This window comes from Rhinolophus sinicus, chromosome 16, assembly GCF_057876585.1.
Source record: "Rhinolophus sinicus isolate RSI-liver-muscle chromosome 16, RSI-T2T, whole genome shotgun sequence".
Taxonomy (NCBI): Eukaryota; Metazoa; Chordata; class Mammalia; order Chiroptera; family Rhinolophidae; genus Rhinolophus; species Rhinolophus sinicus.
In genome coordinates this window covers 42,369,672-42,394,289 of record NC_142516.1, presented here as the reverse complement: position 1 = coordinate 42,394,289, position 24,618 = coordinate 42,369,672, and the positions used below count along the sequence as shown (strand labels likewise).

The 24,618-nt window shown below is 41.1% G+C and overlaps 1 protein-coding gene and 1 pseudogene across 2 annotated transcripts in view; both read left to right on the top strand.

Annotated features, from left to right (window-relative positions):
* PCSK5 (proprotein convertase subtilisin/kexin type 5) overlaps positions 1-24,618 on the top strand; it is a 405,323-nt gene that overhangs the window by 368,555 nt on the left and 12,150 nt on the right. For both annotated transcript variants that reach the window (XM_074330572.2, XM_019736691.3), the window contains 7 exons: positions 3,838-3,921; positions 5,150-5,345; positions 9,429-9,646; positions 10,572-10,808; positions 13,726-13,956; positions 17,362-17,539; positions 21,231-21,448. In XM_074330572.2, coding sequence (XP_074186673.2) covers positions 3,838-3,921; positions 5,150-5,345; positions 9,429-9,646; positions 10,572-10,808; positions 13,726-13,956; positions 17,362-17,539; positions 21,231-21,448 — 1,362 coding nt within the window. The remainder of the gene's footprint in view (positions 1-3,837; positions 3,922-5,149; positions 5,346-9,428; positions 9,647-10,571; positions 10,809-13,725; positions 13,957-17,361; positions 17,540-21,230; positions 21,449-24,618) is intronic.
* Positions 21,856-24,233, top strand: LOC109449906 (A-kinase anchor protein 17A pseudogene; annotated as a pseudogene).

Here is a 24,618-nt window from a genome sequence, read left to right as displayed (position 1 = left end):
AACAAATGGGATGAAGGAGTCATAAGAGAGAAAGAGAGAGAGGAGGGGACCACAGCGTAAAATGTAAGTGCGTGCTCAAAAGGGAACGACTGGGAGGAAATTCAGGAGTGGAGACTTCTAGAACATTTAAAGATGTTTCTGATGTGCTAAGTGGTTATGCCTGGGAGAGGGAGGCTATCAAGAAAAGCCTCTGTCCTTGCAGCTCTTTATTCGGCTGAGAAAGCACCTTTTACTTCCTTAGTCACTGCAGCATTATTTGAAATAGCAAAGATTAGAAAAAAACTAAATGATTATCAATAGGAGACTAGAAAAATGAAGTATGATACATCTATGCCATGGAATACTATGGAGCCATAAACAAGAACGGGGAGGTTCTTTATGTACCGAAAAAGAATGGTCTTCTAAATATACTGTTATCAACAACAACAAAAAAGTCAATGTGATAAACAGTATGTATAAGAAGGGTGAAGAAGGGATTAGGAGGGAGACTTCACAGTATATGCCTTTTCTACATCTGAACCATGTGAGTATTACTTTTTTAATAAAAAAGAACCCGTTTTATAAGATAGAGCTATAATTATTTTTAAAGGACAAACACTACATTTTCTTGGTCAAGGTGATTTTTGTTTTTGAGATCATGTCCAGTATAGAATTTATAGAGTGGAAAAAAAGAAAAACTGTGATCAAAGTGAAAATTTCCTTGTTGAGACAGTCATTAATAATCTTCTATGATAAAGAGCCCTCGCTGTGGGTGACTATTCATTGCCCATGCTTAATTGCTGTTAACTGTGTGTGCAGAGCACCCTCTAGTGGAAATATTGGGGCATTACAAAATTTTACACCAAGTGTATCGCAGTAAAATCTCAAATTGCCAAAATGTGAGATATATGTAATTATAAATACATGTGAATGTGTAGATATATACATTATATTTTATACAAATATGAAAACATTAATGAAAACTCATATCTTTGTGACTACAACATTTTAGTTTAAAAATAATAAAACCAAAAGAAAATCAACCCACAGCCTGGACATATATTAAAGATTTTCAAGGTGCTCAATGTCTGCTGAATATTATTTTGTTATTATTTTTTGCATAATTCCTCTCAGCCATTAAGTATCTTTTTTCTCAGCTTCACTGAGATATAATTGACACATGACATTGTGTAGGTTAAATGTATATAAGATGATAATTTGATACACACATACAATGCAAAATGATCACTATAGTAAGGTTAGTTAACATATCCATCACCTCCGTAGTTATTTTTTTGTGTGTGTGGTAAGAACTTTTAAGATCTATTCTCTTAGCAACTTTCAATTATACAATATAGTATTGTTAACTATAGTCACTAGGCTGTACATTATATCCCCAGAATTTATTCATCTTATAGTTGGAAGTTTGTACCCTTTGACCACCTTCATCCTTCCCTCCACCCTACGCACCAGCAGCCCTGGCAACTGTTTCTATGAGTTTATTCCACATATAAGCATTTGTCTTTCTCTGTGTTTCTCTTAGCATAATGCCCTCAATGTTCATCCATGTTGTTGCAAGTGACAGGATTTCCTTCTTTTTATGGTTGAATAATATTCCATTGCCTATGTATGCCACATCTTTTTTATCCATTCATCTATCAATGGACACCTGGGTTGTTCCCATTTCTTAGTTATTGTAAATAATGCTGCAATGAACACTGTGGGCAGATCTCTTTTAGGTAGTGATTTCATTTTCTTTAGTTACATACCCAGAAGTGGGATTGCTGGGTCATATGGTAGCTCTATTTTTTAATTTTTTGAGGAACCTTCATACTGTTTTCCATAGTGGCTGCACCGATTTGCAATCCCACCAACAGTGCACGAGGGTTCCCTTTTCTCCACATCCTCACCAACACTTGCTCTCTCTTGTCTTTCTGATAACAGCCATTCTAACAGGCGTGACGTGATATCACGTTGTGATTTTGATTTGAATTTTCCTATTGATTAGTGAGAACTGATGTTAACAACAGAAATGTAGCTCATCTCTCTGTTGCCCTTTTTTTGGGTTAAATGATATCGTCAGGTTAAAAAAGAAGACTCAGTCGTGTTGAGAGTCTCTCGGACCACTTTTGTGAAAATCCTGTGACTAGCATTGCTCTGCTCAGGGCTAATATAGCTCTTTACAGATCCTCCATAGAGAGTAAATATATCAGTCAGTCAGTCTGGGAAACCAGGGCAAAGTTTTCTCTCCAAACTAGGAAAAAAGACTGCCACTCAGTATGACAGGATGGATAATCATTTATGTCTCTGTATCTATATCCATACCTACCTTGGAATCTAGTTTTCCCTGCAACAAGGCTCACCAGCTCATTAACCATGAGTGCCATCATAGAAACCAAGCCAAGCCACCCGGTGCCACTCCAGGTATAGAACAGAGGAAAGAGAGCGGGAAATAAAGCAAAAGCCTGAGAAATGTGGTGGAATGGTAACAAATGAGGGACTTGGGAGAGAGGAGAAAGAAAGCAGACGTTCCGAAATGCCATTTACTGAGCTGTTGTGTACACACTTTACACACATTACCTCATTTAGTCTTCACAACAGTCCTAGAAGGGAAGAATCTTTTTCTCTCATTTTAGAGACATGGAAAAGTAGGACTCTGAGATTTAATTACTGTAACCATGGTTACCCTGCCCATAGGCAGCACAGCTGGGATCTGAAGGCAGTTGTGCCTAGAGAGCCAACTCTACCAGACTGACTCTCGGGAAGAGAAGAAAGGACTTGTAAGGCAAGAGAGGGAAGGAGGGAAGGAGGAAAAGAGGGAAGGAGGAAAGGAAAGGAGGGAAGGAGGGAGGGAAGGAAGGTAAGAGGAAGGGAGGGAGAATGGTAAGGTGCCAACAAGAACAACTGACTGAGGGTCAGGGTCATTCATAACACATATTCTGAGCTAGAACTTCTTTTTCTAATTTCCCCCTGCGTCAGCCTGCTCATTTCTAAGCAGTTACGGAAATTTACTCACGATCTTGATGTATATTGATTGAGTGATGTCTCTGAGGCTGTTATGTACGTCTCTGAAACTTTCCCGTGGAGTTGCTGACTTCCTGGAAAAGCCTGCTCATTGAATGCTCTTAGAGGGAAAGAGAGCGGGGGAACAGCTCTAATGTTTCCCAGGTGAATATTAACCTGGGATGGTCTGCTTATCACGTGACCAACCAGAAAGCTCACGAGTGGCTCCATTTTGGTGATATTTAACAATAATTTGGGACAAATTCAAGATGAGATAAATTTAGGCTGCATTCCACCATGGCTACTCTGAGGAATACAGAGACTCAAACGTTGACCAATTATGAGATCTGGTTTCAAAGAATGAAAAAAACAAACGAAAAAAAAAGTTTCTCCATGAAAGACACAATAATGTCTCAGTTATCATCTTGGAGTGAAGAGAAGTGGTCATCTAAGAATCTTGGGGAAATAAATGATTAATTTTGAGTTGAAAATTCTTTCATGCAGGCACACACACAAGTACACAAACACTCGCTCCACATATTTTTAATATATGAAAGAAGTAACGTTTGTTAGTTTAAATATCCGCTTAGTGTTTAAGGCTATCCTGTCTCTGGAATTTTGCCAAGAAAGTCTTGATAATCAATTGTCAATGAAGGAGTAAGAGGAAAAAAAAATGAATGAATGAAATGCATATAATAGGCAATGGGCGGGTGTCAACTTGTAGGTAATATAAAATTGAAGGGATTCTATTTGGGGCAGGAAGGGAGACAAGATTACCCGTGAGATCTTCTCCAACACTGTAATGCTATGAGCCTGCTCAAAGGAATCTGACTTCTTGTTTCATTCCCTACACAGACATTTTGAGAGACTACCAGCCTTGTCATTCTTCTTGTAAAACCTGCAATGGATCTGCAACCCTGTGTTCCTCATGTCCGAAAGGTCAGTGTGACAGGAGGGGGCAGTGGCCACGCCAATTCATTGTAACGCATGCATATTATTATCTTTGGGTAAGGGGTTTGCAGGACATGATCTAGTCCCATCACATGTTCCTACCACAGTGGCTACCCTGGAGAAATGCAGGGACCCAAACCCTGACCTGTAATAAAAGCTGGCTTTCAAGGGACCAAAACAAAAAAAAAAAAAAAGAAATGCTTCCTATCCAAAAGCATGATGACGTTAGTGATGGATTTGGCTACAGAATTTGTTAGGGTTTCTGGGTACTTGACATTTCTAGAGGTTACACTGCTCGTTTCAAGTGCATTAACCGAAAACAAGAGTATTTACAGAATCTAAGTGGGAATAAATAGTCTACCTGTTATTTCTTTCTTCATTTCTGGTACTGAATTTAGGGGAGAAAAAAAAAAAAAGGCAACAACATAACAACTTAAATTAATTGCTTCATTGTCTGTAAAAACAAAACATCAGAAACAACAACTTCCATGAATTAGGGGGATATTTTATTCGCATGGTGCATTAACATTAAGAATTAAGAATGTTATGCTCCCATTCAGGTGATCATTATGTTGGAGTGTGCAATGTTAACAGTGAGATGGGATGCAAAAATAACAGAATTTAAAATAATAGGTGTACCAGGACCCTGCACCTTCAAAATATAGAAGTTTGCACACAAAAATTGAAGGAATTTTCTTGGAATTTTGCAGTTGAGTAGGATTTTAAAATTGTTTTCTTTAATAATGATGTTATCTGATTTTTTTCGATTAAAAATAAATAGATGGATCCTCCGTTGGGTGGAAGACTTGCTACTATGTTAGTGTCCTAACAAGATAGGCTTTGGGGAACACAATAGATCCCATCACGCTGTGCCTGTATAACTGCCTTACACCAGAAAGACAAGGTGTTAAGAGCCTGATCAGCTGGGCAAAGAGAAGCCCCAGAGTGACCCAGTATCAGTAGGAAGCAAAACAAAACGAAAAACAAACAGGGCAAAAGTCTCCGGTTTTCAATTTCCTTTCTAGAGATTTAACTCATCCTGCAAGACACAACATCACTGATACATTTCGGTATACCTAAATAAGTCTTTCAGATAGTTGGGTCTTTACAGCAGTTGAAAAAGCTGTTGCGAGCGTCAGGTCTCAGCATGGATGTGTGTGCTGTTCAAGCGGACCCATGATGACCACCTGACCTGCCTTCTTCCCTGGTTTTCTAGGCTCATATCTGTTGGCTCAGGCCTGCGTCTCTGCCTGTCCCCAAGGCATGTGGCCCTCAGTGAGGAGTGGCAGCTGTGAGAACTGTACAGAGGATTGTGCCTCTTGCTCAGAAGCCAATCTTTGCGAAAAGTGCCAGACTCAGCCAGAATACCCTCTCTTCCTCCACGAAGGCAGGTGCTACACCAAGTGCCCTGAGTAAGTTTCCCTCTCCCTTTGACTTCCGGCTCATGTTCATTCTCCTGCAGTACTTTAGGGACAATTCCTTCCCATTCACCAAAGTTCTCTTCTCCTCCCTGGTTCCAGTGCCTACAGAAGTATCCCTTCTTGACTGTCTACTGTCACGGTGGGCCACGGCAGCCAAAACTTACATAACGCCAGATGCACACTTCTCTCTTGTGATGATTATATGGATATATTTTTACTTTTGTGAAAACATGTTCTTTTTCTACCTTGTATTTATGACCAAGTAATTGTCTTTTTTCCATCACAGAAGTAAGACTGTGATAGGCGTGGAACATGTGAACTTCTTCTAACTGTTGAAAGTAGATGAGATATGGATCACAGATAATAAATAAATACCCGGTTAATTATTTATGGATTCTTCATGGCTTCCTGAGTCCCCTGGTTTATAATTCCTTCACTCTTCCTGTCACTATTCCCACCTCCAGGATTTACTGAAAGGGAAATGGAGATACCAAATGGGAAAGTATATCAGGCAACTTTCCAGTGACAAGCAACAAAAATGCCAAGTAGAATAACTGAGACAATACAGGGTTTATTATCATACCTAACAAAGCATTTAGAAATCCAGTATTGGCTCCTTTCACATCCTTGAAAACGCACAATCTTTCCATTTTTCTCTTGTATCTTCCTTAGCTTTTCCTCCCCTGACCCACATTATCTGCCCCATCGCCACACATCACCACCCCACGCTGTAACAACTGGAGACAGGAAAGGGCACGTTTCTCCTAGTTTATCTCTTTTTAAGACGAAAGAAAATTTCCTCAGACTTTCCTTCACATATTCAATTCAGTTCTACAGACACATATTCAGCATCTACTGGGTGTAAGAATTGATATTGGAAGCTACACTGAGATCAACTGAAGGAGGTCTGAGCCTGCAAAAGGCCGACAACACAGTAGGGGAGGTTTACATCAATCACCATTTTAATCCTCAGTTTTTCCTCTATGTCTCTGAGACGGTTTCTGATTAGTTCATTCATTTATTCTTTTCTTTGGATTCCACATATAAGTGAGTATTTGTGAGTATCCTCATATATGTGGTATTTGTCTTTCTCTGTCTGACTTATCTCACTTAGCATAATGTTCTCTAGATGGGGGGGATGGAAACAAGGGGAAAGTGAGGGGATTAGAAAGCACAATCTGTAACCACAAGATTGCCATGGGGATACGAAAGTCAATTTGGGGAATATAATCAATAATGTTGTAAAGATTTTGTAGAATATCCGATGAACACGTGTCCCATTTGGGAGACCACCTCAGGGATGATGTGGATGCCTGATCACTGCACTGTACACCTGAAGCTGAACAATAATGTCAGCTACAATTATACATATATATATGTGTATATATATATATATATATATATATATATATATATATATGTACGTATATATATACATATATATATAGTTACAATAAGTGGAGTACAGTATTAGGAATAGAGACAGTGGAAATGTAATGGTTGCATGCAATGTCAGAGGGGTAGTAGATTGGGGGGGTTATCACTGTGTGAGGGATATAAATGATTAGTGTCTATTACATTGTTTTGTACACCTGAAACGAATAAAAAATTAATTAATTTTTAAAAAGATACAATCTAAGTAGGATAATTCATACATAGTGAAGTACAATGGCAAATTTGGCAATTCTTGCCAATATTTAATTAATATAAACAGCCAATTTCTATTTTCTAGCCACAAATAAATGGCTTATTTATCTTAAAAAAATATCACCATTGTACTTCTTAGAGCCTAAATAACAAAGAGCTAAGAAATTCCAAGGGAAAAGAAACCATTTAGAAACAGCTGCTGGTTGAGTGTCTGTGATATCTAGGCACTATGTATGCTAAGCGTTTTAAATGTACAATCAATCTATCCTCACATGAATCCTCTTATGCAGACACCATTGTTTTCCCCACTTTACAGATGAGGACAAGGGTAGCACGCCCAATATCACACAACTAATACATGGTACAGTCAAGATTTCCAAATCTCTCTAGCACTGAAGTACATGTGTATTGTCATTGCACAATGCCACTTTCTCATCCAACTGGGTTTTCTTTTTTCTTTTTTTTAAATAACAGCTTTATTGACATATAATTCACACACCACACAATTCAGCCATATAAAGTGTACAAGTCAATGTTTTTTAGTATATTCATACAGTTGTGTGATCATCACAATTGATTTTAAAATACTTCCATCATCCCCAAAAAACAAAATTCTGTACCCTTTGAGCAGTTACTCCCAATTTCCCCCAGCCCTAAGTAACAACTAATTTACTTTCTGTCCCTATAGATGTGCCTATTCTTGAATATTTCACATAAATAGAATGCTAAAAAATATGATCTTTTTGACTGGCTGCTTTTTACAGCCAGCTTCTTTTACATTTTCAAGTTGTTGATATTTCTGAGAAATTGCCCTTTTGGGTGTGATCCATCCTAAAACAGCAACAACATTTATAACAGCAACATAACCTGCACTAAAACAGCATCCAGGTATTCAGAATTATATGTACGTCAGCATTAGTGGCCACTACTTGTTCAAATATAATATATACATATACATATACATATACATATACATATACATATACATATACATATACATATACATATACATATACATATACATATACATATACATATATATATATATATATATATACACACATATATACGCATATATTCATGAAAAGCAAAGTTTCAGTAGTAAGATACATCATTATAGTGATTGTTCAAAAGACAACGTAAAACATAAGTTGCATTCATAGTCACCAAATATGAACAGATTTAAAACTCTGGTAGAAGAAAAATGGTCTTCCTTTAAGCACTGTCACTATGGGTGTCTAAATTATAGGCAAAGCTCCAGAACCTCCAGACACAGCTTTCACATTACATATTCATCTGAGCCAAAAGACTTCAATATGAAGTACTTTGACTTTAACAACTTAATATAGGTGGCCGTTTCTCCCAAAAAGAAACATCTGTCTTCTTAAATAAAAATAACAGTGAAATAAAGTATTCACAAATAAGTTTTGTTAATGCAAGGAGAAGACAAGAGGACAAATTACAGGGCAGATCTACAAGGTGTGATAAAAAATTACAGTGAATGTTTAAGTTTTTAAAAATGTATTACAGTAAGATACATTGCCATTAATCCCCCTCAAAATATTCCCCCCCTCACTTCAAACACACTTATCCCATCATTCTTGCCATTTTCTGAAGCAGTTCTGAAAGTCCTCTTTCGTGAGTGTCTTTTGTAGTGCTGTTGTGGCTGCCTCAATGTACTGAATCAATTTAAAAAATTTACCTTTCATGGTCATTTTGACCTTGGGGAACAGCCAGAAGTTGCACGATGCCAGATCCAGTGAATAAGGAGGATGAGGACACACCATAATGTTTTTATTTGACAGAAACTGCCATACCAGAAGCAATGTGTCACACAGAGCCTTTCTTATATATACAGACATAGAACTCCACCTGGAAGAAGTGAAGCAGACAAACAAATCCTCCAATAGCAGTGCTCCAAATATGTTTGATGCTGTGTGCAAATGTTATATGTGTATGTCTGAAAAAGCCATCAGAGGTTGGTTGAGAATATCCAAAAGCAAAGTGGTTCCAATTTTACAGGGAATTAAATCTTTTGAGCCTTTTAAAAATAATGTTTTGAATTTGTTAAATTGAAATTTTTTCATTAAACACATATTAAATGGAATAAAAAATATTTTCTGCTCTAACAAAAAAAAGAAGTGAAAATTAGGGGACAAAATAGGGAAATCAGAAGATGACTAAATTAAATATAAATTAACAAAAGTTGTTTTCAAACAAACCAAATTCACAAGGATGCTATCTACCCTTTCATTTTATTTTTCCAGACTTGATGTTTGACCACACCTCCTCAGGAAATCTGATGGATTCATGTTGGTCCACAATAGCAGCACTCCTTCCATTTTCAGTTCTAACTCCTTTGCCACCAGGTCTGAATAATTTCCCTACTTGGAAGGCTTCTCCAGCCCATCTCTCTTCTCCCTACAGGGGCTTCTATGCAGAAGATGGCACATGTGGACGCTGTAGCTCCCCTTGCAAAACATGTAAAGGGAATGCCACCAACTGCCACTCTTGTGAAGGAGGCCTTGTCCTGCACCAGGGAGCGTGCCAGGAAACCTGCTCTGAGAGGCATGTGGCCGTGGAGGGGGTGTGCAAGCATTGCCCAGAGATGTGTCAGGAGTGCATCCATGAGAAAACGTGCAAAGGTATCTTGGAGCATCTCAGGAGAGAGTGTGGCTCTGCCAAGCCACCCGGCTGGGGGCCAACTATTGGAGGGCGGGATTTCCAAGCAGGACTAGGGGAATCAGTGTCCCTATCTTTACTGAAACTTATATACCTCTGTGCACGTCACTGAGGAAAGTGAGGGTGAGATAAAGCCTTTCCATTATGGATTCTGTAAGTTAAGACAGACAAAAGCCCATTGTACGTGATTTCTTCCACATGCATGTACTGCGCATTTAGGGTGTGCCAAGCACTGTCCCAAGTTACCAGCAACTCTAAGACTAGCACTCTGACTAGGAGTTTTTTCTCTGGAATTATCTCCCTAGAAAGGCTTATTTCCTCTGCAGAATAAGACAGACTCGTTTAACTGATGCTGTGCTATCCAAAGGATTCTTTTGGGGTAACCTAAAGTGTTTTCCAGAATTCCCTCCAAAAGAAGAGAATGAACATAAACACGCAATGCATTCTTCATACTGATTAACCATGTATATTTCATTGGTCTACCCTACCAGCAAATGAAAAATTAATCTAAGAATTCCTAAACTGCTTTCAGTGTTAAATAGAGCCTTAGGTGCTCAATACAGCTTGAAAAATCTGGTAATGCTTTTCGGGTTTTCAGAACAATACCTCCAGCATCTCAGCTATCACTTGTCTGCCACAGCACTATAATTTTTTGCACTCCTAAGCATTTCAGGATATAAACCCAGCACCATCTAATGGGGCCTCCATATGTGGGCTCCAAACCCAAGGCAGGGCTTGTGTGACATGGAGGATGTGTCCTGGTGGGGTGGGGATGGGGCAAGTGTACACTCAGGTCAAGTAGTGGGGGCTGGGCTAGCCACTGTGGAAGAAATGAATGCTTTTCTCCTGTCTCCTGGGGGTAACCTGCTGTATCCCCCTCCCCCACAGACTGTATGCCTGGGTCCTTCCTATATGAGGATACTTGCCATCAGTCCTGTCCCCAACACTTCTACGCGGACGAGCGCCAGTGCGTTCCCTGCCATGAAGACTGTCTGGAGTGCAACGGCCCCTCGGCGGACGACTGTGACCTCTGCGCTGACTCATCCCTGGTTCTCTATGATGGACAATGTTTGAATGCGTGTCCGGCAGGGACTTACTATGAAAAAGAGACTAAAGATTGCAAAGGTAAAAACCCAGGGTACACGGCCGAGTGCTGCATCCCCGGGAACCTAATGGGATTATGGGTTTCTGCCGAGACAAAGCAGGGTTTGCACAGTTCCAGCTCCAGAGCTGCTGTTCCACCCCTTTCCCTCATGTTTTCAATCTGCTCTGATTTATTGTTTTTCTTTAAATGAATCATTCGTTAGCTTTGATCATGTAACTTTTATCAGCAATGAGTCATGTTGACACTTCTCACAACAGTAGCGGATCAAAAAGGAGTCTCACGTGAACATTTACAACACAGATAATGGGCCTTAAAAGTCACCCGAAATGGAAGATTTTTCTTAAAACTTTAACTCATAAAGGTTTATAGCAGCATAAGGAATGCCCAGCCATAGAGGATTTTCTCGGTGCCTCATATCTCCCTTCATCATCTGCCTCCTAAAGCTCCCCTCCTTCCCTCCTCACCACCCTCAGCTCCTCCTGCCGTGGAGCCCCATTCCATCTCCCACTCAGCACATCAACCTCTACACATTCGAGAAAGGATCTGCTATTATTTATGTGTCCTTATGTTTCCACTGGGCATGGATTCTTTTCTTCTTACTAATTATCAGGAAACAGAAAAACTGAACAAATTGCCCATAACTAGAGGAATGCTCAAGCAAGTGAGAGACGCATTCTGGGAAAAGGGACTTATCTCCTTTTTCCCCATTTTTTTTTTTGAGACATAATTGACATATTATACTTCATTTGTGTTAAGTTTAAGGTATACAGCATGATGACTTGATATACATATATATTGAAAAATTATGACTACAGTAAGGTCAGGTAACACATCCATCACTTCACATAGTTCCATTTTTATTTTTTTTATTTTTTTGTTAAGAACATTTAAGATCTACTCTCTTAGCAACTTTCCCAGTATACAATACAGCATTGTTAGCTATAGTCATAGGATTCACTAAAACGAGGCAACCTGTGGTAATTTAGCCCCCAGTGTTGCCTCCAAGCAAACAAAAGATTGAGAAGCAGGCCCCCTGAGCATAGTGCGAGTTCGAGGGTGAACTCACATGGCAGGAGAAACCTAGGGCTACCTATGTCCCAGAATGGATTCAGAGAAATGTTTTTTGGCAGGACATGAAGATGTATCTTACTCCTGAAGGCTTTCTGCTCTAGCCTTATGATCCAAATATACGCTTTGTGTGTTTTATGTAAAGCACTCTTTAGTGTCAATGTCCCAAAGAACATGGATTTGAAGATGGGCCACTGTGCCTGCGAAGCAGAAGAGACAGGAGTCAGCATGGGATGCATGGGAACTGAGGACTTGTTCCCACAAGAAGTTTAGAGATTCATCCAAAGGCCTGCAGTGCCATCTTACCTGTACTAGGGCAGGAAATGGGTTTCAACGTCTGACCTTTCCCTGGTGTTCAAAAATAAAAGTAATCTGCATATAGAGAATATTACAGGTCTCAGAATACATTTACTTAATTTACCAGATTTATTTTTCTCATTGAGAAAGGACCCTGGTTCTCATCCCATGGTTGCCCATTAGAATAAGGACCTTTGGAAAAATGCAGGTGCCTGGGCTCATTCAGACCAACTCAACTGTTGGAAACTGTCTTCATGTCTCTCCCTGCACTGTTATTGCACCTTCCTTCCACCAGTCCAGAGGGAGGCTGAGGGAAGCTGGCACTAGGAAAAAAAAGGGTGACGACCTTATTTTCCAGAAAGAAGAAACAAAGGACCTGAGCTAAACATTAAGATTTAGGTGGATGTAGAAAAGCATCCAGAACCATGCAATCTCCAAACAGGATCTCCTCTAAGAAACACAAGGACTTGGGATCCATTCTGATCACCCTGAATTATCCCCTACGAGATAGCATAGACACCTCTAAGAATCCCATACCTTTCCCAAAGCACTGGAGCAGAAATAGCAAGAGCTAATGTTCATTAAGGTCCTGTGTTTCACTCCTGACCGTCCCTTTTTCCAGTGAAGTGACTTAGCACATAGAGCCTCAATTTCCTGATCTAGATAAAATGAGATGATGACAATCACCATAATAATATTATGTGTCGAGTCAAACAGTGAGTGCTTACTGGAGGCCTACTATGTGCCATGTGCTCTTCCAGGCCTAAGGAACAGCAGGGGACAATACAGACAGAATTCTGCCCTCTTAGAGTTTACATTCTTTTGGGGAAGGCAGACTCTAAAGAAGATAAGTCAACAGGAAAATAAGGCAGGGAAGGGGGACAGGAAATTGGGCAGAATGATAGATGAAATTAGAGAGAGGGAGGCCTGGAACATATCACTGATAAATGCAGGAAGCAAACCACACATAGATCTGGAAAAAGAAAATTCTAGGCAGAGGTTAATGGCACTGCTAAAATGCCTAGGTTAACTGCTTTTATTTTATTTGTCTAACAAATATTTTCTGAGTGCCTATTATATGCCAGGCCCTCTCATAGGCGTTGTGCATTCATAAATGAATATAAAAGAGGCCTTTTTTGTCAATAGGTAATTATAATATATATCAATATTATGGCAAGTTCAAGGTATTCTGGGAAGTCACGGGAGGACCACAACATAGAGGAGTTATTGTGGTGAAAGGGCCACAAAGCAGTGTGGGCCCGTGATGCTGCAGAATTGCTTATTATCATTTTGCTGCAGTTTGGGAAATTACAGTAAGTCTTACTAAAGTTTCTGAGGTGGCTGTTGCAGGAATGCGCTGTCTAATTATTATAGAGAATTTTTTTCTCAATTTGCAACAAGAATGCTCTACCCAGAGCCCAAGAGCTGCACCCAATTCCTAGCTCCACACCCTTGGCACAGAGCCCTAGAAATCTCGAGAAGAAAAGAGGAACGAATGTGAATACTCCTCCCAGGGGGATGGGCGCCCTGGCCCTCTCTCACTCTCTGTCTGCTGCTCCCACCCGCCCACAGATTGCCACAAGTCCTGCCAGACCTGCTCATCATCTGGGACCTGCACAACGTGTCCGGAAGGCCTGAGCGTGAACAACCACGGGAAGTGTGTGCCTCACAAAGAATGCGCCCCCTCCGAGTACTGGGATGAGGGGGCTCTGGGCTGCAAGCCCTGTCACGCTAAGTGCTTCCGCTGCTCAGGACCCTCCGAGGACCAGTGTCTCACCTGCCTGAGGCACAGCCTCCTTCTCAGTGAGTCGTTTTCCTCTGAGGCGGGTTTTGTCTTTCCCTCCATCTGGGAAACTACCTTTCACAATGCCTGGTGCCCAGTAGATATTGGTGTCTTTCTTTTTAATGTTTTACTTTGTGTTTGGAAAATTCCCAAACCTACAGAAAAAATGCTGGAGTGAGAATAGTACAAGGAACATTGCACATATGCCCTTTACCCACTTCACCCACTGTTAATCTTTCACCCCATTTGCTTTATCATTTGTATATGCATACATAATTCACAATATATTGTTTGTGAACCATTTAAGGATATGTTACATACATCATGGCCCTTTTCCCACAAATGCTTCAGTATGTATTTATTTCCTAAGAACAGAAATGCTTTCTTACATAACCACAGTACAGTTGTCAACTCTAGTGAATTGCACATTGATACAATACTTTAACATATCATCTGTATTATAATTGTGTCAATCCCCCTTTGGAACTGGGTTTCCAGTCTACAATTATGGCATTTAGATGCCCAGTCTCTTTTGCCTCCTTTAATCTGAAACATTTCCACAGACTTTCTTTGTCTTTTATAATATCGACATTTTAGAAGAAATAGTCCCTAACCCTCCCCTGAGGTTTGTGTGATGTTCCCCCATAATTAGATGGAGATTATGCATTCTCAGCAGTAATACTGCATAGGTGATGTGTGTCCTTCTGGAGACACATGATGGTGATGCTAATTTTGGTCATCTGTTTAGGGTGCTGTTCAATTTCTCCACTGGGTAGGTACTACTGATTAAAAAGCAGTCTGTGGAGAGATACTTTATGAACATGTGGATATTCAGCTCCTCGTCAGAATTTCCCCTTGATTTATCATCCATTGATTAATAAATCTTCTTGAACAAAGTATGGCACAGTCTGGCACTGGCCACCTCCAACGGGTCACCTGTGAAGGTTATTGCTAACGTGAGGCAATGCACTCAGGTTTCCAGGGATACTGTGATTAGGCTTACTACAGGAATCGGAGAAAGAAAATAAAACAAACCCTGACTCAACTGAAAGAAAGAGCAGGGGAGGAGCATAGGAAAGAGAGAAGAAAGAGACAAATATGCTAAAGATGTAGAAAGTATTAGCATTCATTTCCCCAACCCAGTAGAGTAGACCTGAGAAGCGAGACACTCAGAGTAGAAATATGTCTCAATTTTCCCTCTTCTTGTTGAGGTGTCATCAGCAACGGCACCATTCCCCTGCTAAGACACAGGGATAGCTCTCCTCACACCATTCCTGATCACCTCCCAATAGGAAATACTCACAGATACCAGCCTTCTCTATCTACCCATCTTATCTCCGATTACACAAATCTCAGGGACCTTTCATCCCAGCAGTTACTGTTTCATGAGAACATTCCAGACCTCCCATATCATCCCAACCACCTGGCCCTTCTTTTCTAATTATCCCCAGTGATCACCTCCGGTGCCTTCGCATAGACAGAAAGACATCTTATCACTACAAGGTGTTCTTCCCTTAAACTAGGGATACGAATTAGACTACAACTGAGACTTCAGCACTGGTGTGTAACACAGTACACACTGTGCAACTCTGTATACAGTCTCCCAAGGGCTGGACCCAGGTTATGCTCAGGCTTCATCCTCTCATATCCCCCCACCCTGTCCCTCACTACTACCCCCATGTGAGTCAGGCTAGTTATAAACTAGATAATTCCTCAGGAGGGTGTGCTAAACTGAATAATGCTCCCCCCAAAATGTCCACATCCTAATCCCCAGGCCCTGGGAATACACTACCTTACACAGCAAAAGCGATTTTGCAGATGTGATTGAATTAATGGTCTTGATTTGGGAAGATTATCCTGGATTATCACAAAGATCTTTACAAAAGAGAGGCAGGATGACCAAAGTTAGTAGTTCAAGGCTACTTGATGTCAAAACAGAGGACCAGAGAGAGAGAAGATGCTATGCTGTGGCTATAACGCTGGAGGGGGAGGCCACAAGCCAAGGAATGCAGGAATCCAGAAGCTGGAAAAGGCAAAGAAAGATTCTCCCTGAGGCCTCCGAAAGGAACATAGCCCTATGTCCCCATTGTAGACATCCGACCTCCAGAACTATAAGATGATATAGTTGGATTGTTTTAAGCCATAAATTTATGGTACTATGTTACAACAGCAATAAGAAACTAATACAGCTGTGTTTCATCTTTAGGGGATTAAGGCTTCCTTCTAGTTAACCAGATCCATCAACTGGACAATGAACCACTGAACATGCATCTTGAACAAAGTAGTCACCAAACAAACATTTACTAGGGACGTGCCCCTGTGCTATGTGCTGGAAAATCAGAGATGAAGGGCATGGCCCCTGCCCTGAAGTAGCTCAGAGAATCTCCCAGCACAGAGTTTGCCTCCATAGGAGCTCTAATATGACTCAGCTTTTTCAGTGTGCTTAATGCTCACTGGAGTTACGGAGACAAACTGGCTTCTGGCCTAGAATTCGCCAGTGGCTCACACTAAAAACTGAGGAGAGCCTGACTTCCATTCAGTGAGATTAAGCAGAATCTGGGGAAGAAGTTGCCTCTAAGAACTGCGTGCTGACCTGCAAAGCCAGCAAATCTCAGTTTTTTTACTTTCTAATTAAACCACCCTCAATTTCCACCCCTAAATGTTGTTCGGGAAGAAGAAAAGGCAAGAATCCACAGCTCCATTGGGGTTGGTGGAGGACAGACTGGGGTGGTGTGGGGCTGAACGACCCCGGCTCCAACCCATCTTGCTGTATAGAGTTCAGGATTTGAGGTTTTAATCTAATTGTTAAATACATGGGCAAAACAGTCTCAATGTCCATAGAACTTTCTGTCATGATGGAAATGGTCTCTGTCTGTGCTCATACAACTGAGGAACTGAAGTTTTACTTTTATTTTATTGATTTCATTTAAATTTCAAGAGCCACACTGTGGACAGCACAGCAGACCTGAGGGTAAAATCTTATACATTACTAGAGGGCATATATTCAAGGCTAGAAATAGAGAAGTAAAATTGTGGGAACGTGTCATCACACTTTCTGCTTTCTTTGATGGAGTCCTGACACTTGCTACCCCAGGCCCTGCTTTCAATGTACTCCCTCTCCTGGGAGACCCACACATTCTCTAGCTCATTTCAACGTTTGACAGACTGTGGTTTCTGTCCTGCCCAGCACAGCCAGTCCACTCTGACCTCTCTCTTCTTTCAACTCCTAATGGCCTTATGGTTGATTCTATTTCTTGGACATTCGTGCTAGCTTCCCACAATACCCATCAGCCCACAGGGACATTGTCTCATTCCTCCTGCATCCTCCCCTCTCTCCACGGTGCACAGTGGGCAGCCAAGAGAGGAGGTTTGGGAGACATGTGTCATACTTGATACCAAGACAGACTCTTTTCTTCCCTTGGCAGACACAACCTGTGTGCAGGACTGCCCTGAGGACTATTACGCTGACGAGGACAGCCACCGGTGTGCCCCCTGCCACAGCTCTTGTAGGACATGTGAAGGAAGACACAGTATGCAGTGTCTCTCCTGCCAACCAGGCTGGTTCCAGCTGGGAAAGGAGTGCCTGCCCCAATGCAGGGAAGGGTAAGCTGCTCAACAGACTTTTCCCTAATGTAATCCCATAACCACTCCAGATCTCACTATTAACAAACCGATTTTACAGATGAGAAAGCTAAGTCTGAGAACATGTATATAACCAGATTGAATTCTCACTGCTAGCAAGGGATAAAGATGAGAGTCGAACCCAGGTCCAATAGTGTCTAAAGGATTTCAGCCAGTTCATACTAATGGAAAAGGAGACAGGAAAGGTGAGTGACCCAGTGAAAGTACACAAAGTGTCAGATTGTCAAATCAGACTCACAGGCCAAACTTCACTCATAATTCAAAGGATATAAGCAATCACAAGACAGAGGTAAAGCATTCTTCCTTTAGAGAAGTCCAAGACCATGAATGTAGGTGCTTTCTCATCTTCATTAGGATTTATTTTGATCAGATTTAATATGAGAGGTCTAAGCGATGCATGTGGAGCATAGATTTCACAAAAGGAACAATTTCAGTTAAATATCTCTATTTAATTCTCCACTAATTCTTCAACCTGCCATGCCCCCATAAACCCACAAATTACAGGATTCATTATTATAAGCAACCTAGACACACAGATGTATCCTTCAAAAGCATTTTACAGTTAAGAACTCTCTATTATTTTTTTGCTAGGAGAAACTACTAGTGTATTTACCAGGTCTTCTTACCAGCATGTTTGGAAAAGGATTTGACTGGGTCATCCCTTTTTGACCCACAGGCATCCCAGTAAAGAAAAAGATTGATTACAGGCCTGTTGCTAACTCTTCCTTCCCAGTGAGTAAACTAGAGCATTGAGAGTTTCCAGACCCAAATTGAAAGGTTGTAACCTTAGATTTTCCCCAAATGCTTTCGCCCAAATTGGCACATCTCTTCAGTTTTAAGCAATCACTGCTAGATGACTCATTTTAGTACTATGCACTGCCTTATGTTTTGATTTGCCTCATTCATTCACCCATTCATTCAACACATGCTTAATGAAGAACACCTTGTATGTATAAAAAGAGTAAGACAGACTTTGACCTTCAAGAACTTATTCTTCTTATATATCTCTTCCCAAGAAAGTTACAAGCTCCTAGAAGAAAAACACCTCTTATTTTTCACACGTTACTACAACACCCCAGAAAAGAAGCACACACATTAGCAGTATCCAGCCACATAGATCAATGAAGATAGGACCCTGCCAGACAAGAGAGGTTATGGGGTGGCCTGCCTGAGCCCTTCCCCTTCATTCTAATAAGTGCCTGAAGAAATGTGGATCCCATATAAAGAATATCCATCTTCCTCAAATCAAGTCATCAAATCAAGTCTAAAGCACAAAAAAGGGGTAAAATCCTGTGATCTAAATAGATTGTGACCATGGAATTAAGAAGACAATGGTTCCATGGTGTGCGAAGTTGCCCATTCAGAAGAGAGGCATGGGTTGCCATAAATCTCTTTAATGGGGAATGAATAGGGTATGAATGAAGTGTAAGTGGAGATATTAAACTGAAATGGTTCCTCTTGTAAAATCAATGATTCACATGCATTGCATACACTTCAGATGTCAAATCTCTTTCCCTTGGAAAGGCAGGTATGTAAATCTCTGCACCCTGTCCCAACACACGCAGTTCTTTGGTGTTTAACCTCAGAGCAGGATCTTAGAGGTCTGTTACTGTTTGTACTTTTGCACAAGATCCTCTTCCAGGCTGTAAGGCTCAAAAGATTTTCATGCAAGAGTCATCAAAGTAAGCAGTGCCACTCTATTCTTCTTTTAAACGGATCCACTAACCTCTCCATTCTTCCTTTTAGCACTACCCTTTGATTATTTTTAAAACCTACTTGGCATTGATAAGCTTTCTTTCCCACAGTTTCTACTGATTCTCTTCATCTTCATAACATTAGTAAAGAACGTTTGTATGCTGCTTTAGAGTTTACATAGTATTTCCACTCACGATGTATCTTTACATTATGATGTGACTCTACAACAATCCTATGATGTTGATATTCTCTCCATTTCAAAGATGAGGAAAGCAAGGCTCAGAGAGGTTGAATGACTTGCCCAAAGTCACAGTTACTAATACATGGTGGAGTCAAAACTGAAAATCAGATCTTCTGACTTCAATCCTGTGTATTCCCTCTGTTTTGTGTGGGTTTTTACTTTTCCCTGTTGCTTTCTCTTTTGAATCTTATGTGATCTTTATCAATAATTCAATTCATTGTTGGTGCTTTCTTTTGTTCTCTTTTTATCACTTTGTCACTCAAATACCTCCGAATCTCACTGATTGACTCGTAGCATTAATTGTTCTCCACCTAGCTGCAGAAGGTGAAACTAGGCTTGATTTGCCACTAACTGGGCCACTGAAGTACAAGTGTACTCATTCAGACCAATGACAAATGGCTACGTAGAAGCAGGCTCAACTTTATCTAGCCATGGTGTTAGTTTTCAACAAGTTAGTAGAACTGAAATAAATTAAAATAAAACGAAACAAAACAAAACCTAATGAAGCTAATAGTTTTGTGCCAGAGAACCAAGGGTGAGCCTTTGGTTTCTAGAATAGCTTCAGTGTCAGATGTCCAGAGATGCCAACATGGGTCATATGACCTCTAGAAGTTCATCTTGGACAATGATTCCTTTTCTCACTTCTATCTTACTTGAAAATGTTTAATTTTCCTTCAAATAATGCACTGCTGTTACTGTGGTACTGAACAGATAAATTCAAATCACATTGCCCACTTTACTAGCTGTTTGCCCTTAAGCAAGTTGTGTAAATTCCCTGAGCTTCAATTTTTACACGTGTAAAATAGAAATCATAATATGTAAATCATAAGGTTTGCTATGAGGATTAATCATAAAATTCATAATTATCACTAACATACATTAATTACTTAATAATATGTCAGGCACTATTTTAATAAATTTCTCAGTAATAACTTGTTTAATTTTAGGTACTTACAGTAATCCCCATATTACAGACCTGAGACACAGAGATGTTATGTGATTTGCCCAAGGTTGCACAGCTCATAAGTGGGATGGATGGGCTTTGACCCCATGCAGTCTTGTTGCAAAGGGCAAGTTCCTAACTGCCGCACTCTAGTGTCTCATTTTTAGGTTCAACAAGGTGAAATATTAAATTGATGAAGTCCTTAGTGTACTATCAGATATATAGTATTATAGAAACTTAATGAAATTATAGTTAGCCCCCAGAAATCTTTTCAATAGAGGTTACATCTATTATTATGAAGACATGAATATCACTCACGTCACCTTCTGTTTCAAGATGTTTCTTTTAATTGAGAAATTAGAAGAATTCAGAGGTACATTTAACATGTCTTCCATTCCCTGATCCCATTCAATGCAACTTAAAGCTTGAATTTTCAAGTGGAAAAGCAGGTGGGTATACAGAAAGCAAAGGTAGTGACCAGTCAATGTGGCACTACTATGTGTGATAAGTACTAGGTCGTCTCATATGTATTATCTAATTTAATCCTCACAAATAGCAGGGAAGGGATTGTAATGCCCAATTATTCACGGGTAAGAAAACTGAGAATCATTCATTAGATTTGTTAATATAATTAGTAATGAAACTAACGAGTAAAGAGTCTAAAGTAACCCAGCTTGTAAATGAATACTGTCTGAGTAACCATGATTCTTCCACCACACTCCGTTTAGGAGCAAAGCTTAGCATTCAGTCTTTGCTCTCCTCCTCGGTTTCAGGTATTATGCAGAAAACTCCACGGGACGGTGTGAGAGGTGTAACAAGAGCTGCAAGGCATGCCGGGGCCCGCAGCCCAGCGACTGCCTATCTTGCGATACATTTTTCTTTCTGCTCCACTCCAAGGGAGAGTGTCATCGCACCTGCCCAGAGCATTACTATGCAGACCAAAGCACGCAGACCTGTGAGAGATGCCACCCAATTTGCAAAGAATGCAAAGGTGAGGGTGTAGCTATCATTTTGCATGTGCAAATGGAAAAATGAAAAGTTTTCCATCCTACATGGCCCCTCTCTTTTGTTCACCACCTTTGGAGGTTCCTAGCTTGTCAACCTCATAACCAGTCCTCTCCAGCATCAGCACCCTTTGCTCTCTCTCAGCTTCCACATCTGCCTCTGACCTGGGCTGCTCCTGCACCACACTGCTGCCTCTTCAGAGTCTCCTATCCTTCAAGGCCCAGATACAAGCTCTGCCCATCCAGGAAGTGTTTTCCACCTATTCTGTCTTCCTTCTCTACCTGTTGAGCTTGGAATCCCCCTAGAGAAATCTTTCATTACTTCAACAACTACTTAAGATGTCTGCCTCAGATTCTCCCAAGTTCCATTTTTAGTTTCCAGATACCTACTTATATGTCCCAGAGTAAACCCAATCTGGGTTTCCTCTGAGATTCACTCCTTCTGTTAATAGACCCACTGTCCAACCAATTGCCCAGGTGTGATACCTTGAATTCATCCTCCCCTTGCCTCCTGCACAACCTACCTACCCTCTAGCAAAGGTAAATCTCAAGGTCTGTTGATTCTGTCTCCTAAGCAGTCTCTCTCCTAAACATTTCTCTACTCAGCTCTCTCTCCATTCTCACTATCCTCATTCTCAGCATCTCTTAGCTGACTTTCTGAAGTAACCAACATGTCACCCCAACTCTGGTCTTACCCCCAACCCAGGTCATCCTGTACAATTTTTCCAGAGCGATCTTTCTAAAATCCAAATCTGCTCATTTTCTTCCATAGCTTGACACAGAAATATGATCATGGTGAATTCTTCTCAGCATTTAGGAAAGAAATACCTCCTACAATATTTTGCTAAAACTTATTAGGTTGATATTGATAGCTGGTAGGATACATTCCTGTTACTGTTTTTAAAATTATGTTGGTTCCCCTAGCCCTTTTTCTATATAAATTTTATAATCAGCATTTCCCCAGAAAGGCTTCCCTAACTCCTCCATTCTGTGTTTCTTTAGTACTCTGCATTCATTCATCTATTTATTTATTCAATAAATATTTATCCAGCACTATGGGCCAGACAGTGTTGACACAACTGTGAACAGGAGAGTCAAGGTCCCTGCAGCCCAGAGGGAATATTTTGTAATTGTTTACTTATTCTTTGTCCCTCGCCGAGGTAGACTGAGGTCCTCAAAGGCACAAATTAATGTCTTATCTTTGTAGCTCTAGCTCTCAGCACTGTCACAGGAGCGGGTGGAGGTGTTGGGTCACATCAGGGGCACCTCTGATCAAGAGCACCTCGGCAGATGGTGGCGGCGCCAGTAGGGGAGGTCACACCTGCTGAGGTCATGAGGGTATAGCAGCGAGCTCCAGCCAGGGCGGCAGTGGCCAGGGATGTAGGCCCAAAGCCCCAGCGGCTACTACAGTCCATGACCCGTCTTGGGCAGTGGAGCTCTGCCATCTGTTTGGCCTCCATCTCAAGCCCATCACAAAGATGACCATCAGTGAGGCCCTCCCGCAGCTGAAGCAGCCAGAGAAGTCCATCCCACTGGGACGTGATGGAAAGGCTGAAGGGCATGGAGCACAGCCACCAGTTCTCCACACTCCAGATTTCAAAGAGCACCGAGGCCTTCATCCGTTTCAAGGGCGAGGTAGAGAACAAGAGTCTGCTTAAGACTTTCCTGGCCTGCCTCCACGACAAGACCATCCACAAGGAGCACATCACCAAGTTCACAATCAATTTCCCCACCCGACACGACTGGGGCTCCTTCTTCCACAATGAAAAGGATATGAATGAAATGCTGCCAGGAAGTAGGCAGATACAGTTCACCTGGAGGGGCTACCTTGAAAAATGGTTCTCCCCAAAGGAGTCGGGCTTGGAGAAGCCCAGGCACGAAGACTCTGGTCAAGGTGTTTGGGGAAACGGAGACACGGACCCCTACCGGGACGTGCTGCCCCCCTACCGGAATATGACAGGCACGAATCCACACCTTCAGTTTCCAGGAGCACTTGGCCTTCCAGGTGTAGGTCCGGCACCTGGAGTACATGGGCTTCACGCCAGCCAGCAGCACCTGCGCAGGACAAAGCTCACATATGACGGCGAGGCCGTGGCCTGCAACATTCAAGTTTCTTTTGATTCGACCAAACCCCTAAGTGAAGCCTCAAGAAACGGCAGCTCGAGGGGCTGCCTTAGGAGCTGCAACAGCAGAGAAAACAAAAGCGCCAAGAGAACAAGGCAAAGGAGAAGCAAACAACAAAGGAAACAGAAAAAAAAAAAAAAAACTAGAACTGGACAGAGAAAGAAAAAGAAGGGAGCTTCACAAGAGGGAATAAAAACAGAGGAACCATGCACTCTGTCGGAATCAAGGAAAAAAAAAAAAGCTTGAGAAGCTACAATCAGAGGAGCAGAAAAAGCTACAAGAAAAAATAAAACTGGAAGAGTGGAAGCTGCTACTGGCTCGGAGGCACCTGCCGCCCATCAGGCTCCCTGCCGGGCAGCTGAGCAGGGCTGAGGTACCCACTGCAGGGCGCGGTTGGTCTTGATCTGCACCGGAGCCGCCTCTTCCTGCTTCGGGCGGGATCCGTGCGTTTCTCTGAAACAGAGGGCCAGAGTCACAGCCCCCAATTTCCTGAGCTGGTTGCAACTGTAACCGAAACAACTAAGTCTTAATACCAAGAAAAAGGAAAAACAGAACTTGGAGAGAAGGCTCAATGACCATATTTTTATTGTTTTAGAGTGATTCTCAGTAATACAAACATGAAATTACTCCGAGCTGGAAAGTGCTTTACACTAGTGGACAATCTAAACTAACGTGAGAATGCTCATGTGCTCTTCATACCACCTAGAATTTCTTTATGGATCTCACAGAATGGTGTTTCAGCAGTATCCAATATAAATGTCATGCAAGCTATACGCATACTTCTAAATTTTTAGTAATCACATTCTTTAAAATACAGAAAAATTAATTTTAATATAGTTTGTTTAACTAATATATCCAAAATATTGTCTTTTGAACATGTAATCAACATAAAAATTGAGATTTTTTTACATTCTTTTTTTTTGTACTGTCTTTGAACTCTGCTGTTTATTTTACATTTACAACACAACTCAAGTTGGACTAGCCACATTTCAAGTACTCAATAGCACACGTGGCTAGTGGCTGCTATGTTGAA